Raw genomic sequence first — 17,415 nt, 5'->3', positions numbered from 1 at the left:
CTAGGGTTTTTGTGGTGTTAGGTCTAATGTTTAAGTCTTTAATCCATCTGGAGTTGATTTTGGTGTAAGGTGTCAGGAAGGGGTCCTGTTTCTGCTTTCTGCACATGGCTAGGCAGTTTTCCCAACACCATTTATTAAACAGGGAATCCTTTCCCCATTGCTTGTTTTTGTCAGGTTTGTCAAAGATTGGATGGTTGTAGATATGTTGTATTTCCTCTGAGGCCTCTGTTCTGTTCCATTGGTCTATATCTCTGTTTTGGTACCAGTACCATGCTGTTTTGATTACTGTAGCCTTGTAGTATAGTTTGAAGTCCAGTAGTGTGATGCCTCCTGCTTTGTTCTTTTTGCTTAGAATTGACTTGGCTATGTGGGCTCTCTTTTGGTTCCATATGAAGTTTAAGGTGTTTTTTTCCAGTTCTGTGAAGAAGGTCATTGGTAGCTTGATGGGAATAGCGTTGAATTTGTAAATTACTTTGGGCAGTATGGCCATTTTCACAATGTTGATTCTTCCTAACCATGAACATGGAATGTTTCTCCATCTGTTTGTGTCCTCTCTTATTTCGTTGAGTTCGCGTCCTTTGTAGGGACATGGATGAATCTGGAAACCATCATTCTTAGCAAACTGACACAAGAGCAGAAAATCAAACACTGCATGTTCTCACTCATAGGCGGGTGTTGAAAAATGAGAACACATGGACACAGGGAGGGGAGCACTACACCCTGGGGTCCATTGGGGGAAAAAGGGGGAGGGACGGGGGGGTGGGGAGGTGGGAAGAGATAGCATGGGGAGAAATGACAGGTACAGGTGAGGGGAAAGAAAGCAGCAAACCACACTGCCATGTGTGTACCTATGCAACAATCTTGCATGTTCTTCACATGTACCCCAAAACCTAAAATTCAATAAAAAAATAAATAAAAATTAAAAAAAAGTAGAAATAAGTCTAGAGGGAATGGTGGAAGACAGCCTAAAGGGTCTTATAATTTATGCTAAAGATTTTGAAATCTGTCTTGAAGGCTTTGTGGAGATATTTAATGAGTTTACCCACATGAATATTTTTTGATTGATTTCCTTCCTCCAAATGGTTGGCTTTCTAGTGCCATAATGCATTCCCAAAGTATTTTTGTATGGACTTGAGTGCAGGGATACATGCAATGATTTTTAACTGATTTGAAAAAACTAGCTTGAAAATATAGACATAGAACAGCTAAGGGAGCTAGGACAGTCCAGACCTAGGTTGGTCAGGTAGGTGATGTCCTTTCAATTTTTGAAACACTCTTAATGTATTGAGTAAGAAGCAAATTACACTGAAGATATATTGGGTGCAGTATTGGGTTATCCATTAACCAAAGCAATCATATATTTAGGGAAACAGAAAAACAGAGGCTCCAAAAGCCAAAGGGGGAAAAAAACCTTTAAAAATTTAATAATTGATATTTTACAAAATTAAAGCCATCTTTTTAACCTTTGTCTGCATTACTTCTGTTTTGAGTCCCATAAGTAGGAGGTGTTTCAGGAGATCTGTAAATTTTTTGTTGCTTATGTTTCTAAAATCTTAATCCAACCCTAGTTGAGTAAACTAAATCAGAAAGCAAAGAGAACACTAATAATTAGTAATAAAAATGCAAAACCATATATAGTGATTGAGTGTTACCATTGTTTCAGTTGCCACTTTCCTGCAATTTCCATCCTGACTCTTTCTCAAAAAGCAATTCACTTTCTGCCTTTCTCAGACTCGTAAGCTTGAAATAATTCAGGTTATATTGGGACTCTGCAAGCCAGAGTTTAATACTTAATGTCTAAACTGTCACTGCTCTAATTTCTTGTGGAGTTCTAAGTCCAACTCCATTTGCAATCTGTATACTTTTCTGCCAGAAAACATGATAATGGGTGGTTAATTTAAAGGCCAAATCTAGACATCATGATATGGCTCAGCACTGAAAACCAAAACCAGGTGTGCTTGGGCAGCAATGACTATGCTATTTTACTTCTCTTTTGGTCAGTGTCCAGCTCAGAAGCCAGAGACAGTATATTACTGCTGATAATTATAAACTTCTTCCAAATGAAATGAAAAAAAAATTGTGCAATTCCTCAGAGTTCTTTTTTTGAGAAAATGAAATGGCTTTCTAGTCAAGTGTCTTTAAAGAGATATTTTAGATGCAGACGTGTATGTTATAACTCTAAGTTCAATATTTAGAAACGTTCAGTTTTATGGCAAGATGACTAAGTTCTAGAGATTCACCATATACCATAGTACCTATAGTTAACTATGCTTTTGTACACTTTAAAATGTTGAGAGGCTAGATTTCATGTTGTTACTCCCCGCCCTCCACCATCACCACACATACAGAGAAAAAAAAACACAAAAGAACACAAATAAATTTTGGAGGTGATGGATACATATGGTCCAATGATTGTGGTGATGGTAACAAGGATAGGGGCATATGTCCAAACCTATCAAAATGTATATATTTACTATGTATAATTTTTGATATATCAATTATACTTCAGTAAAGTTCTTTTAAAAAGTAGTTATCCATACTGTTACTCTATAGTTTTCATATTTTCTGACTTACCAGTGTGTTTACTTGCATGTTAGCTTTTATTTGCCTCTTAGCTCTTAAGTAGACTTCCTGGGCTTATCCACATTAACCAGCTTTAGATGCTATGCAGGGATATTTGCACACAGTACTTGAATGGGGGACACTTTGGAAAATTTAATGTTACAATTTTGTTTTTTCTCTAAGAACACCCCCTAGTAGTAGGCATTTATTAAATATCCTCTGAATTAGGTTACATAATCAATATTAAGGACAAGAAAAAATGCACTATTTAGCATTTTTTAGAATCCATCCATGGTATTTATAATATCTTTGCAATTTTTGAGGCAGTCAGGTTACAGCTAATCTAGGTATGAACTCCAGTCTTTCATTTCCAAAGTTGATATATAGTTTCCTTAGCATAGAAGGAAAGATTTTTACATTATTCTGACTCAGAAAAGTGGAGAGAGCTGAAATCTACTTATCAGGCTCTTCCTTGTTACCTAGCATAACAGGACATTTTAGAGAGATAACCCATTAAAAAGCATCAAATGCAGAGGTAAGAATTCAACAAATGTTCATCTCTCTATTACCTTCTGCCTTTTCTTAGTCAAACTCCTTTTATCAGGAGTAGTTTATTTGATGAGAAACAACCATTGTATATTTTCCCCCAGCTAACTGGGAGGCTCCAGACTTTTTGATAAAGGTTTTAGTAATGCGAAGTCAGTTAATTCAGTTAGTTTTTTGTTTCTTTATTTATCCCCTGCGTTTTAGTAGAATGAGGATTTACTGTAGCTGTTAATGCAACATAAGTCTTCAATTTTATTATCCACCCCATCAGCATACTAGCTTTTGTGAAAACTGAAGCTAAAAGTTATTTGATAAATGTTCCACCCTACTCAATAGTGAAAACTGGCCTGAAAATCATTTTTCAAGGAGCTGTTTCCAAAGGTTTAGAGTTCCTCCAAGCCTTTAAGAAGTTGAAAATGTTATTAAGCATTTTGAATTCTTTTCCTTTCATCTTCTGTTTGGAAATTAATGTCTTGAAAAATTGGCTGCAAATGTTAAGGTTTTTTTTTAAGATGTAAAATCTATTCATCTGTCTAGTGCAACTGCAACATGTTTAAAAGAATCAGTTCTTTGCTTGACATTTTGGCCAATCTTGTAAAGATTTTTGTCTTTGCTTTCTAGGCGTTAGTATGCCTTTTATTTTCATTTTTAGCAGTAGGATAATCAAGCACTTCAGTAATTTTCTCAAATAAGAATTTCAACATGTATTCAATCTCTGATCTTTGTAAGGTAGGAGGCATGGTCCCATTCCTGCGGTTCATAAACAGAGATGGTAGACAAACAGGCAATTCAAGCAATTGTGCAGCAGCCCTTTGGTTTCCTGTTTCTCCCCTCTAGATTATATCTTCTTTTTACTGTAGAATGTATCAGTATCCATTATAAAGGTCCTCTGGTTTATATTGTGTATGGGATCATTGTTGCATACGACTTGGTATAAAGCTGCAATTCAGAGACTGTCCCAATATGTCTGCATATGGGCATACATATGGTCGATTTTCACTTTAACTTCAAATTTCCTTGAATACATAGGCTGTGTGTATTCCCATAATGGTAGTTGAGCAATTTCTTTGCAATGGCTCAATATCTTTCTCTCACTTCTGCATTTCCCCCTCCTTTCTCTCTATACAGTAGTAACTTTCCTAAAAGGCTCATTAAAAAAAAAAAAAAAAAAAAAAAAAATCCTTAACACCCAGGAAAGCTGGCGCCAGGAAGTTTAAGTTTAGATAACAGTCCCATCACATTTGGCTGTTTGACTAGAGCTGGCTGCGTAAATAGAATGGAATGTGGTGTTATGATTCCCTTGCTCAAGTGTGCAAAGATGGTCTGGGATGTGCCTCTCTATTCATTTCTACTTCCTGACTGCCAGAAGCAGCACAATCGCAGCCTTAAATTGATACATACAATCTACATGGAAGGGCATCAGGCAGCCTGCTCTGTTTACTCTACTTCATTGGGTCAGTTATTTAGGCTCAATGGCTATTGTCAGAAGAGTTATGTTTTACCAACTGTTTGTTATCCCTACCTTTGATTTTCACAAGTGATTTGTATGAGCAAGATCCCTGCAAACATGTAGTTGAAAACATGTAGCTACTTCTTATACTTAAATCTGTAAAAACAAATTGTGGAAATCTTTGTTTCTTCACTCAATTGAGCTATATAAGCAAGGTTCTTTTCCCTGTGATAAGACACTAAACCTAATTTTCCTTCTCCTTTGTGCTGGAGAGTCTCAGAGAATAAGGACCACACTTAGGCATCTTTGATGTAATGAAGGGAATGGGGTAAATGTTCAAGATGAATAATTGATTAGTAACTGATTGATTTTACAACATATTCATTGTTAGTCTGTTATGTTCCAGTGCTTTATTTAAAATAAACATGGTAGTGAATAGAACAGATATGGTCTCTACTGTCATGTAGCTTTTATTATCCCAGGGAGGTGGATATTAAATAGTAGGTAAACTATTAATCACAATTGGATAAGAGAGTTTTCTATAAGAGCAACTAATAGGAATTCTGACTTCATTGCAAGTCTCAGAAAAAAAAAAGGTGATTGCTGAGCTCAAGGTTGTTGTAGACAGTGTGTGTATGTGAGAGGCTTGGGAGTGGTGCAGTGTGAATATGGTGTTCTGGTAGCAGGGAAACAGCATGTGCAAAGACCTTGGGAAGGAAGGTGCACAGTATATACTAGACTAGTAGAAGCTCAACGTGGCTGGAAAAGAGAGTCACAGAAAGAATGTGATATGAGAGAGAAAGCCCATGGTGACAACAGGTCCAGACCATACAGGGCCTTGTAGGTTTTGTTAATGATTTAGGCCTTTCATTAAAAGGTATGAGATGCCATTGGAATGTTTTAGAAGTTAACGGACATCATTGCATTCCTGTTTTCTTAGCAAAGACTATTCTAGCAACAATGGAAGAATAGATTGGAGGAGAATAAACATATACACAGATTCAAGTTAAATGATTGTTTGTTATACTAGTCCAGAAAGAGAAGCTGGAGGTTTGGCTTGGGACAAATGGAATAAAGCAATAGACTAGAGAGAGATTTAGGAGATACAAATCAATAGGACTTGATAAATGATTAGATATGTGAAGACAGCCAAGAGAAAGCAGTAAAGGGAGGTACTTAAGTTTCTGTCCTAAATAACTGGCTAGATGGTGTTCATTTCACTAATACAAGAACATTGGGAAAGGACCAAATGGGGAGCGGGCAAGGCTGGAGGGTTGGGCTTTGGTAAGGTTGGTGTAGTTTGTGGTTCCTCAGGCACAACCAACCTGAGATGTCAAGTAGATAGTTGATTATTTACACGTAAGGCTCAGATGAACTTACTTTCCTAATAAAATATAGAGGCAGGAATGTTACATATCGTAGAATAAGCCCACACCTTAGTAATCTTATCATCTAGGAAGATATAGGGTCTGTGAATGGTTTAGTTACATTTCACAAATGCTTGTTGGATGCCTACTCCTTACCAGATTCTTTGCCAAATACCAAACATATGAAAAGGAAAACCATTCAGTAAATAAGATAGGGCATCTTTTTGTTTTCAGCTTGAATTACTCTTTGCATCATCCAAGACCAGGCACTCTCAGTACATCCAAAGAAAACTCTTGGGCAAGCTAAGTCTGTACCTCAGTCCTCTGTTTCTAGTCTTTGCTTCAACCTAACTTAAATCTCTGAAACCTTAAATTCATTTTATCCTTGTTTGTCCTTGGCATATATACAAACTAATCGGTGAGCACATTCTTTGTATTAACTCTTCATGTTCTTAAAACTTTGAGAGACACCATAACTTTGGCCTTATCTTCATGGAACAAGAGTTATAGGATTGCTTCTTACACTAAGAATGCATTGCTGTTCTTTAAAAAAAGAATTTATCCTCAGGCTGTAAAATATTATTCCTATATTTTGTAGGTTGTAAATTGCTGATGACTTTCAGATTATGATGATACTGACTCCACTTGTGAAAATTAGGCCACACCCTTCTAGTCTGTGCCTAAAATAAGACTAGATTTATTGGCAAAGTGAAATTTATAGCTTCTTTTATTTAGCTGTTATTCTTTGGAGACTCATGGCTTAAAATGGCCTATATTTAAAACTGTATTTCTTTAATTATTGTCTTTGGACCACCTGCATCAAAATCGCTGGGGTGTGCTTGTTAAAAATGAAGGTCGTAGAACCTTACCTTACATTTTTTTTTCGTACAGCTGGGATAAAACCCAACAATTTGCATCTTTAACCAGCACCCCAAGTAATTTTTATTTATAGTAGAATTTAAGAGCCACTCTTTTTGAGGATGTCATAATTTATTCATTTCATTATTATAAATCTGAGTTAATGAGAAATGTAATAGTTTGGTAAGCCAGATCAGTTTCATAACAATTTTGATTAATAATCAAGTCACAAATGTTCAAATATTTAATAGGTATTTTTCCATAATTTTTAAAAAGTGCCTTATACAGATTTCTTTTCTAATACGTCCAGTTTATCTGAGAGTAGAACAGAGACAGATAGGAAAGGTAGAAAGAGTAGAGGTGAAGAGAAGAATGTACATGAGTGAGAAGAGATTGATATTGAAATGGGAATTAACACTTGGTTTAAATGTAGTCGTTCCTTCAGTTGTAGTGTATGTTTTGCTCTAATTGCCATACTCAGTGGGGTTTATTATGCATGATTGTACACTTATGAATGTTTCTAGAGGGTTAGCTTCTTTCCCATCTCCAGAACTAGCAAAACCGTTTCCTTTTCCCTCATAGGAAGAACGCCGTGTGATTTATGTCGGTAAAATCAGACCTGACACAACACGGACAGAACTGAGGGACCGTTTTGAAGTTTTTGGTGAAATTGAGGAGTGCACAGTAAATCTGCGGGATGATGGGTGAGAATCATCAAGATTATTTCTTGTTTAGAAGCTGACGTATGTAAAAAATTATGGCCATAAGATTACTGGGATGGGAGTTGCCAATGTAAGTGCTTTGACAGATGACATGTTGAGTTCAGAACCTTATTTATTTTCTTTCATCCCTATTTATTAATCTTTCTAGTTGAGATTTCCTGTCCCAGAAATAAGTATTTAGCTGCTTGACAGGACAATCACACTGATAAATGGATGCAGTGGCTCAGACGTTGGCACCGGAGAAGTCTCACAAAGTAGAAAGGGTTACAGTCCCATATGCTAACACTTCTTAACCAGCTTTGAATTCTTCTTTGTCCATTACAGAGACAGCTATGGTTTCATTACCTACCGTTATACCTGTGATGCTTTTGCTGCTCTTGAAAATGGATACACTTTGCGCAGGTCGAACGAAACTGACTTCGAGCTGTACTTTTGTGGACGCAAGCAGTTTTTCAAGTCTAACTATGCAGACCTAGGTATGGATTTTATTGTATGTAGAATGAGGAATCCATAATGGAGAGCTCAAGATGGGAGCAAACAATCCGTAGGCACCTTGGGTTGAGCCATCATTTTATTTTACTAAAGGGAATGTTTGAATACTGATTTTTAAGAAAAATATGTAAGACAGTTTCAGAAGAAAGGGGCCTAGGTTTTTGTAAGAAAGGACAGGTGTAAATTCTTTGTACCATCTACTCAGGTGCTGAAAATTGTGGTAGGTACATATGTGAATATCGTGTGTTTCTACATGTGTTCATGATTTCTATGTGTTGTGTGTGCGTGCAGCATTATATTTTGTGAATGCATGCATTGCGTGTATCTGTGTGGATACTGTATGTCTGTGTGTGTTTTGTATGAATATTAAACATGTTATGTGTGTGGTATTGTGCTTTGTGTGTGCATATGTTGTGCAGATGTGTGTAGATATGTGTGTATGTGTGTGGGCATTGTGTCTACATGTGTTTATGATTTATGTGTGTGTGTGCGTGTGTGTGTGTGTGTGTGTGTTTGTAGCCTGTTTTTGCTTTCTAACCTTACCCTGAATACTTTCACAAACTATAGCATTGCCGTCATTGTTTTATGGAACAGAATATGCAAAAATCCCATTTTTTTCTTATTATTTCACGGACTACTTAGAAATATCATTTTCTATGAACTACAGCTGTAGAGAAGAAAATTAAATTTCATATACTAAATCACACTATATTTTCTTTAAAACAAAAGAAAAAAAACCACCTGTTATTTTGAATGCTTCCATATGCCAGACACTATGCCAGGAGCATTGTAAGCATTTTCCATTTAATTGCTAGAACTCTCCTGGGAGCTGTATATTATTATTATCATCCCCATTTTACAGACAAGGAAACTGAAGCATACATAGTATTTATTTTTCCTGTTATGAAAGATTCATAGACTCAAAGGGTAAAATGTGGAGGATTAAAAAATAAAATAAAATTACATATCAACCTGTTACCCAGGAATGACCGCTATGACCAACAAAGTGATTTGTCTTCCAGTATTTTGTCTCAGAATGTCTAATTTCTTACCATTGAAGTTATGCATATATTTATATATATAAACTTCCAAATTCTACTTTTCTCAATTAATATATAAATTCATGTCCTGTTGTGATTTACAAGATTAAAAATAATTTATTAACATGCTTTAATGGTTGCACCATATTTTGCTGAGTGAATAGTACCATTATATTTAGTCATTACATTATAGCTAAACATTTATCTATTTTTAAATTTTTCAATAGTATAAATAATGTGATAATGGACATCTTAATTTCATTTCCAATTTTAATTTTGTTTCTTTACATGTCATCCCCTATCTCATGTGTGCATTGTAAGCCTTTAAATTCTTTGAGGAAGGAAAGTGGCAAATGCCTTGTGCATATGACATAATTATTTTAAATTCATTTATAATATTAATTATAAAATTAATATATAAATCTAGTCCTCAGCATTATTAGATGTCTATTTGCACTTCTCTGGGTTGGTATAAAAAAAGAAATATTGAATACCAAATACAGGGATTTTTTTCTTCTGTCCAATGAAGGAATGTCTTCCTAGAATAATTGATACAGGTGATGTGCATTGTTCAGAGGGAATATGCTATAATTCACTCCACAAGCTAGATAGATAGTAGGAAGCAGGGGAGAGGCAGCTGACTGTTAGAAAGATAGAGGGCTAGGGATAAAAATATAGAACGTAGCAAGTCATTTGTTCAAATGTTGGCTGATAAAAACAGTCAAGACAGATTGAAGTCTTGAGTTGATTTGACTTATTTTCTTCAATGATGAAGGCCAGAGTGTTTCTAGTCTCTCAAAACATCTAGAGTTTAAAATAAGCTACCTAGAGGGGCCTTTAGATCACGATTCATCACTGGCAGGGGAGGACTGGATGGTATTTCCAAATTGAACTGGAGTTTCCATGAAATATTTCTAAGAAGAATGCTTCCTCTCTCGTTATCTCCCTGCCTAGCCGGCAGCAGTAGAAACTTTGCCATTGCTAAGCTTGCTCTGTGCTTTCTGAAAAGTATGTTTGATGTGCATTGTAGTAGCATGGATTTTTCCAATTCCCTCAAGCTCTATAGTGGCACAAAGGTAGTTTTTTGTTTTGTTTTGTTTTTTGTTTTGTTTTTTTTCTGGGCTCCAGCATTGTACAGTCCAAAGAGGCCAGGCTTTGGAATCCTACAGAACTGACTGAGATTGAAATCTGGCTTACCACTGCCATTGGGTAAACAATTCAACCCCTTCAGTTCTGCTTCTTTATTTGTGAAATACTATATAGCGTTATTTTGAAAATTAAATAAATGTTTGTGATGCTATTAGCATGGTGTCTGGCATAACATAGGTGCTTAATAAATAGTGGCTAGGATTATAATTTAAAATGATGGGGATGAGAAGTTAGAAGTGTAAAGATCATTTTAAAATGGTAGAATCAACTCTAGGAATCAGCTTTGAAACTCAAAAAAGTTCTCATGTGTCTTGTCTTTGTTCCCTCAAGAATTTAAATATTCTTATCCTTACCATATTTAGTGTTCATGCATGCTTCAGGGAATGGGAGCTGTCCTGATTGGGAGCTTACACATATGTCAGAACAGTAAAGTAAAAATGATGTGACACAGATTAATTTTGCCAAGGCAGGAAAGTAACCTATCATTTTAGATAGATTTAACCAATTTTTTTTCTGTTTATTTGCTTTCCCAAATTAAGTCAGCTTATATACATCCTATTTCTCTACTATTGAAACTAGATAATGGTGACTACAACATTGTTAGAGCAAAACATAACAATTTCAGCTACTATTTATGACCCAGTTTTATAAATGAGAGTGAGGGATTAAAATGACTTAATCAAGGTTAAAACACTGAAGCCAAGCTTTAAGTTTTTCGATCTGTAGTCTGTGTGTCTTTCTATTTACTGCCTTATAAGCAAATGGATCTTTCTAAAGACCTCTATGAAAAAGAAATGTCAGAGGGGAAAAACGAAGAGAAATTAAGGTAGGACTACAGTATCCAAACAGAATAATGGGTCAGTGTTATGAATGTAATAGTTTTGATTAGAAATTAATGATGTTATATAACTTACACATATAAAAAATAAATGACACATACATTATAAATTATTAACTCAAATGAATTTATTGTATTATAAATATTCTTGATTATATATATAACTTTATATATTCCTTTGCCATTCATTGATAAATCATTCCCACATCCCAATATAAATATTTTTAACCATGTTTTTAATAATATTTTGGTGCTTAAGATTAGTATATTCCTTTAACAAATATTACTTTGAGTACCTCCTCTGTACCAACAGTTTTCCAGGTGCTGGGACTATAAGTGTGATGTTATTTGTTTCATATAATACAGTATTATTATTCATAACAATTTATTTTGAAAAATTAGAGTGGCTTTTTGAGTTATTCCCATAACATTTTTATTCTAGCTTACTGTATTTCAATATCCTTTCATTAGCAGACAAGAAAGTGGCAGAGTAGATGTTATTGCCTCAGAAATTAAATGTAACCACATTCCATCTCGTGCAACCAAATATTTTTTGGTTGTTTTCTGAGTAACGAAGTGCCTATATAAATGAGTACATATGTGAATGCTATAGTTCACAGTGAAGAAACTCTTGAGAACTACTATTTCACAATTTTTTAAATATTTGCTAATCAAAATACAGAAACACTGAATATTGCAAAGTTAGGAAATTTAAAGTATTCTCAAAGTGTTCCTCAAGGAAAGGTATGTATACATTTCCTTGATGGTTCCAGGCTGACTTTTATCACAGACTCCATCATTGGAGGAATCTTTCCTCTTGATCTACAATGTGAGTGGAATTCTGATTTCAGACTAATCTCTAGCAATGAGCTAGACATTTTTTTTTTTCATCTCTACAAAAAAGATTGTGATTTGAACAGCAGTTGTTTGTGAGGCCTTAGCAATACAAGTAAACCATTCATTAGCCTATGAAGAGAAGCGTTGAAGGCAGTGTAATTTAAACATTGACTATTTAAGATGTTATTGAGGAAAGATTGGCCAGTTTCCTCTGTTTTTTATGATTAAGATTGTAATTGTTCTTGTTGCTCATACCTTAAAAAACTTGCTGGAAAAAAGTCAGTAAAGACAAAAGATAAGGAGAATGAAAGGAAAACATAAGTAAAGACATTTTCTTGTCTTTAAGTCTAAGTATGCAAAGGTAGACTGAAGCTTGGGAAAGGGGATAATCAGGCTAGGGAGCCTTGTCAGCAAAACAACTTTTTGGGTCAACGATTATGCCTCTGTAGTATCTAGTATTACAGCTTCTATTACTTTGACCATTTCTGTTTTGCAACTTACTCTGGGAAAAGCATGGGAGTGCTTATACTGTGTTAGAATTGTTAGTTTTCCAGAATGGTTTTGTTTTTCTTCAAATAAATGTTCTCAGAAAGAATTAATATATTTACAAGAGGCTTTTTATTATGGTTCTAAGCCACCATTTCTTGTTTCCAAGAGCAGAGAAATATCTGACTTTTTCATAGAATTCAGTCAAGAAAAAGTGGGAATATTTAACATAATTTTACTTTGCATTCAATATTTCTAAAACGTATCTGTTTTGTTAAGGTCTACTTGACGTAGCATGTGAAACTTTGTCCAAAAGCTGACTTGGACTAGCTTAAGAATCCAAGGAGGGCATGGCTTTATTTATACCTGCACTTTATTTCCTCTCTCCAAATTTACTCTCCTGGGATGTGAAGCATTTCTCTTGACCTTCCAGTCTGAGGAGAATTTGCACCAATATTTCTGGGATGCCCAGTGGTACAGAAGTAGAGGACCACATTATATGGCCCCTCCTGCCTCAAAGAGAAGCAGCAGGTTGAAGTTCAGGGGAAGTTCTCATGACTCTTTATCTCATACTCAACTGGCTTTTATGTTCAATTAAATGAATCCCATTGAATAGGAAAACTAGTTCCAGCTTATACTCTCACGTCTACATCTAAGTTATTGAGGAACCATGGGCAAGTCATCTGACACGCTATTGGGAAGGGGAGGGTGATTATCTGCCAGAGATAAATATTAACGTTTGCTCTGCCAAACTCCCAGCAATGTTTAAGCTAAAATGAGTCAACAGGTGAGTATTTTTGAAAGCTCAGTACTCCCTATCCTCTTCCTATATACCCATGCATATCCAATAAAATCTGGACATTGTTTTTTAAAGCATATTGATTGGATAAGTTGTTATCAAAACTGGTCATCTCGAATTGAAATGATTGAGTTAATGGCCATCAGCAAAGTGTGTGTCTAAACTGGCTTGTGTTTCTTTCAGATTCAAACTCAGATGACTTTGACCCTGCTTCCACCAAGAGCAAGTATGACTCTCTGGATTTTGATAGTTTACTGAAAGAAGCTCAGAGAAGCTTACGCAGGTAACATGTTCCCTAGCTGAGGATGACAGAGGGATGGTGAATACCTCATGGGACAGCGCGTCCTTCCCTAACAGACTGTTGCAAGTCATACTTAGGAATTTCTCCTACTTTACACTCTCTGTACAAAAACAAAACAAAACAACAACAATACAACAAGAACAAGAACAACAACAACAACAACGACAATGGTTTACATGAACACAGCTGCTGAAGAGGCAAGAGACAGAATGATATCCAGTAAGCACATGTTTATTCATGGGTGTCAGCTTTGCTTTTCCTGGAGTCTCTTGGTAATGGAGAGTGTGTGTGCACATGTACGTGTGTGTGTGTATGTATGTGTCTGGTGTGTGTGCTTGGTTTAGGGGAAGTATGTGTAGGTACATGTGAGGACTGGGGGCACCTGACCAGAATGTGCAAGGGCAAACCATTTCAAATGGCAGCAGTTCCATGAAGACACACTTAAAACCTAGAACTTCAAAATGTTCGTATTCTATTCTAAAGGAAAAAATGTATAAATCTATATAAATTAAAAAGGAAAGAAAACTAATCAACCAACCAACCAACCAGACCAACCGCAAACCGCCCTAAAATGACAGCCGCTGATGTCTGGGCATCAGCCTTTGTACTCTGTTTTTTTAAGAAAGTACAGAATCAACTTGAAGCAAGCTTTCTCTTGTAACGTAATGATTATATGACAATCCTGAAGAAACCACAGGTTCCATAGAACTAATATCCTGTCTCTCTCTCTCTCTTTTTTTTTCTTTTTCCTTTTGCCATGGAATCTGGGTGGGAGAGGATACTGCGGGCAGCAGAATGCTAAAGTTTCCTAACATTTTGAAGTTTCTGTAGTTCATCCTTTATCCTGACACCCATGTAAATGTCCAAAATGTTGATCTTCCACTGCAAATTTCAAAAGCCTTGTCAATGGTCAAGCGTGCAGCTTGTTCAGCGGTTCTTTCTGAGGAGCGGACACCGGGTTACATTACTAATGAGAGTTAGGTAGAACTCTCTGAGATGTGTTCAGATAGTGTAATTGCTACATTCTCTGATGTAGTTAAGTATTTACAAATGTTAAATGGAGTATTTTTATTTTATGTATATACTATACAACAATGTTCTTTTTTTGTTACAGCTATGCACTGTAAATGCAGCCTTCTTTTCAAAACTGCTAAATTTTTCTTAATCAAGAATATTCAAATGTAATTATGAGGTGAAACAATTATTGTACACTAACATATTTAGAAGCTGAACTTACTGCTTATATATATTTGATTGTAAAAACAAAAAGACAGTGTGTGTGTCTGTTGAGTGCAACAAGAGCAAAACGATGCTTTCCGCACATCCATCCCTTAGGTGAGCTTCGATCTAAGCATCTTGTCAAAAAATATCCTAGTCCCCTAAAGGTATTAACCACTTCTGCGATATTTTTCCACATTTTCTTGTCGCTTGTTTTTCTTTGAAGTTTTATACACTGGATTTGTTAGGGGAATGAAATTTTCTCATCTAAAATTTTTCTAGAAGATATCATGATTTTATGTAAAGTCTCTCAATGGGTAACCATTAAGAAATGTTTTTATTTTCTCTATCAACAGTAGTTTTGAAACTAGAAGTCAAAAATCTTTTTAAAATGCTGTTTTGTTTTAATTTTTGTGATTTTAATTTGATACAAAATGCTGAGGTAATAATTATAGTATGATTTTTACAATAATTAATGTGTGTCTGAAGACTATCTTTGAAGCCAGTATTTCTTTCCCTTGGCAGAGTATGATGATGGTATTTATCTGTATTTTTTACAGTTATGCATCCTGTATAAATACTGATATTTCATTCCTTTGTTTACTAAAGAGACATATTTATCAGTTGCAGATAGCCTATTTATTATAAATTATGAGATGATGAAAATAATAAAGCCAGTGGAAATTTTCTACCTAGGATGCATGACAATTGTCAGGTTGGAGTGTAAGTGCTTTATTTGGGAAATTCAGCTTTTGCAGAAGCAGTGTTTCTACTTGCACTAGCATGGCCTCTGACGTGACCATGATGTTGTTCTTGATGACATTGCTTCTGCTAAATTCAATAAAAACTTCAGAAAAACCTCCATTTTGGGCATCAGGATTTCATCTGAGTGTGGAGTCCCTGGAATGGAATTCAGTAACGTTTGGAGTGTGTATTCAAGTTTCTAAATTGAGATTCGATTACTGTTTGGCTGACATGACTTTTCTGGAAGACATGATACACCTACTACGTAATTGTTCTTTTCCTTTCTCTCACCCAACACGATCTTATAAGACGGATTTCACCCCCAGGCCAATGCAGCTAATTTTGATAGCTGCATTCATTTATCACCAGCATATTGTGTTCTGAGTGAATCCACTGTTTGTCCTGTTGGATGCTTGCTTGATTTTTTGGCTTCTTATTTCTAAGTAGATAGAAAGCAATAAAAATACTATGAAATAAAAACTTGTTCACAGGTTCTGCGTTACAACAGTAACACATCTTTAATCCGCCTAATTCTTGTTGTTCTGTAGGTTAAATGCAGGTATTTTAACTCTGTGTGAACGCCAAACTAAAGTTTACAGTCTTTCTTTCTGAATTTTGAGTATCTTCTGTTGTAGAATAATAATAAAAAGACTATTAAGAGCAATAAATTATTTTTAAGAAATCGATATTTAGTAAATCCTATTATGTGTTCAAGGACCAGATGTGTTCTCTATTTTGCCTTTAAATTTTTGTGATCCAATTTTAAATACATTCTCCTTTTTGCCCTGGGTTGTTGACATGAGTGGAATACTTGGTTTCTTTTCTTATCAAAAGACGACACTACAGATATCATACTGAGGGTTAATTTATCCCCCCTCTGGCCTGACAAATATTGTTACCATGAAGTTAGTTTTCCTCAATGGACTTCAAATTGCATCTGAAATTAGTGGAGCTTTTGTATCTTCTGCAGACACTGTGGGTAGCCCATCAAAATGTAAGCTGTGCTCCTCTCGTTTTTATTTTTATTTTTTTGGGAGGGAATATTTCAAATGAACACGTGTACCCCATCATCACTGGAGGCAAATTTCAGCACAGATCTGTAGGATTTTTAGATGACCGCGGGCCATTGCCTTCATGCTGTGGTAAGTACCACATCTACAATCTTGGTAACCGAACTGGTGCTTTAGTAATGTGGGTTTTTTTCTTTTTTTAAAGAGATGTAGCAGAATAATTCTTCCAGTGCAACAAAATCAATTTTTGCTAAACGACTCCGAGAACAACGGTTTTGGGCTGTCAACATTCAAAGCAGCAGAGAGGGAACTTTGCACTATTGGGGTATGGTGTTTGGGTCAGTTGAAAAAAGGAAACCTTTTCATGCCTTTAGATGTGAGCTTCCAGTAGGTAATGATTATGTGTCCTTTCTTGATGGCTGTAATGAGAACTTCAATCACTGTAGTCTAAGACCTGATCTATAGATGACCTAGAATAGCCATGTACTATAATGTGATGATTCTAAATTTGTACCTATGTGACAGACATTTTCAATAATGTGAACTGCTGATTTGATGGAGCTACTTTAAGATTTGTAGGTGAAAGTGTAATACTGTTGGTTGAACTATGCTGAAGAGGGAAAGTGAGCGATCAGTTGAGCCCTTGCCGGGCCTTTTTTCCACCTGCCAATTCTACATGTATTGTTGTGGTTTTATTCATTGTATGAAAATTCCTGTGATTTTTTTTTTAAATGTGCAGTACACATCAGCCTCACTGAGCTAATAAAGGGAAACGAATGTTTCAAATCTACCTCTGCTTTTCTTATTTATCGTAACCAAACTCCTGGCATGTTTCTCAGATCAGTACCCATTACTCACTTATTATTATTCTATTTCCTCTCTGGCTTTCTCTCCCTTTCTCCCTGCTTTTCCATATTCATGGATGCATTTCAGCTCTAAGGTAATGTGCACCTTCTGTATCTTGTCTTTTTTTAAATGGCAAAGGCAGATGTGGCG

The 17,415-nt window shown here is 35.6% G+C and overlaps 1 protein-coding gene across 7 annotated transcripts in view; it reads left to right on the top strand.

The window, feature by feature from the left end:
- Positions 1-17,209, top strand: part of PPARGC1A (PPARG coactivator 1 alpha) — a 698,725-nt gene extending 681,516 nt beyond the window's left edge. For all 7 annotated transcript variants that reach the window (XM_074395957.1, XM_039468365.2, XM_074395956.1 and 4 more), the window contains 3 exons: positions 7,366-7,487; positions 7,830-7,981; positions 13,330-17,209. In XM_074395957.1, the coding sequence (XP_074252058.1) occupies positions 7,366-7,487; positions 7,830-7,981; positions 13,330-13,433 (378 nt within the window). In that variant the 3' untranslated portion in view covers positions 13,434-17,209. The remainder of the gene's footprint in view (positions 1-7,365; positions 7,488-7,829; positions 7,982-13,329) is intronic.
- The last annotated feature ends 206 nt before the right edge of the window (positions 17,210-17,415 follow it).

Source organism: Saimiri boliviensis, chromosome 3 (assembly GCF_048565385.1).
Source record: "Saimiri boliviensis isolate mSaiBol1 chromosome 3, mSaiBol1.pri, whole genome shotgun sequence".
Lineage (NCBI taxonomy): Eukaryota > Metazoa > Chordata > Mammalia > Primates > Cebidae > Saimiri > Saimiri boliviensis.
The sequence above is the reverse complement of the archived record's forward strand: the minus strand, read 5'-3'. Positions and strand labels throughout refer to the sequence as shown.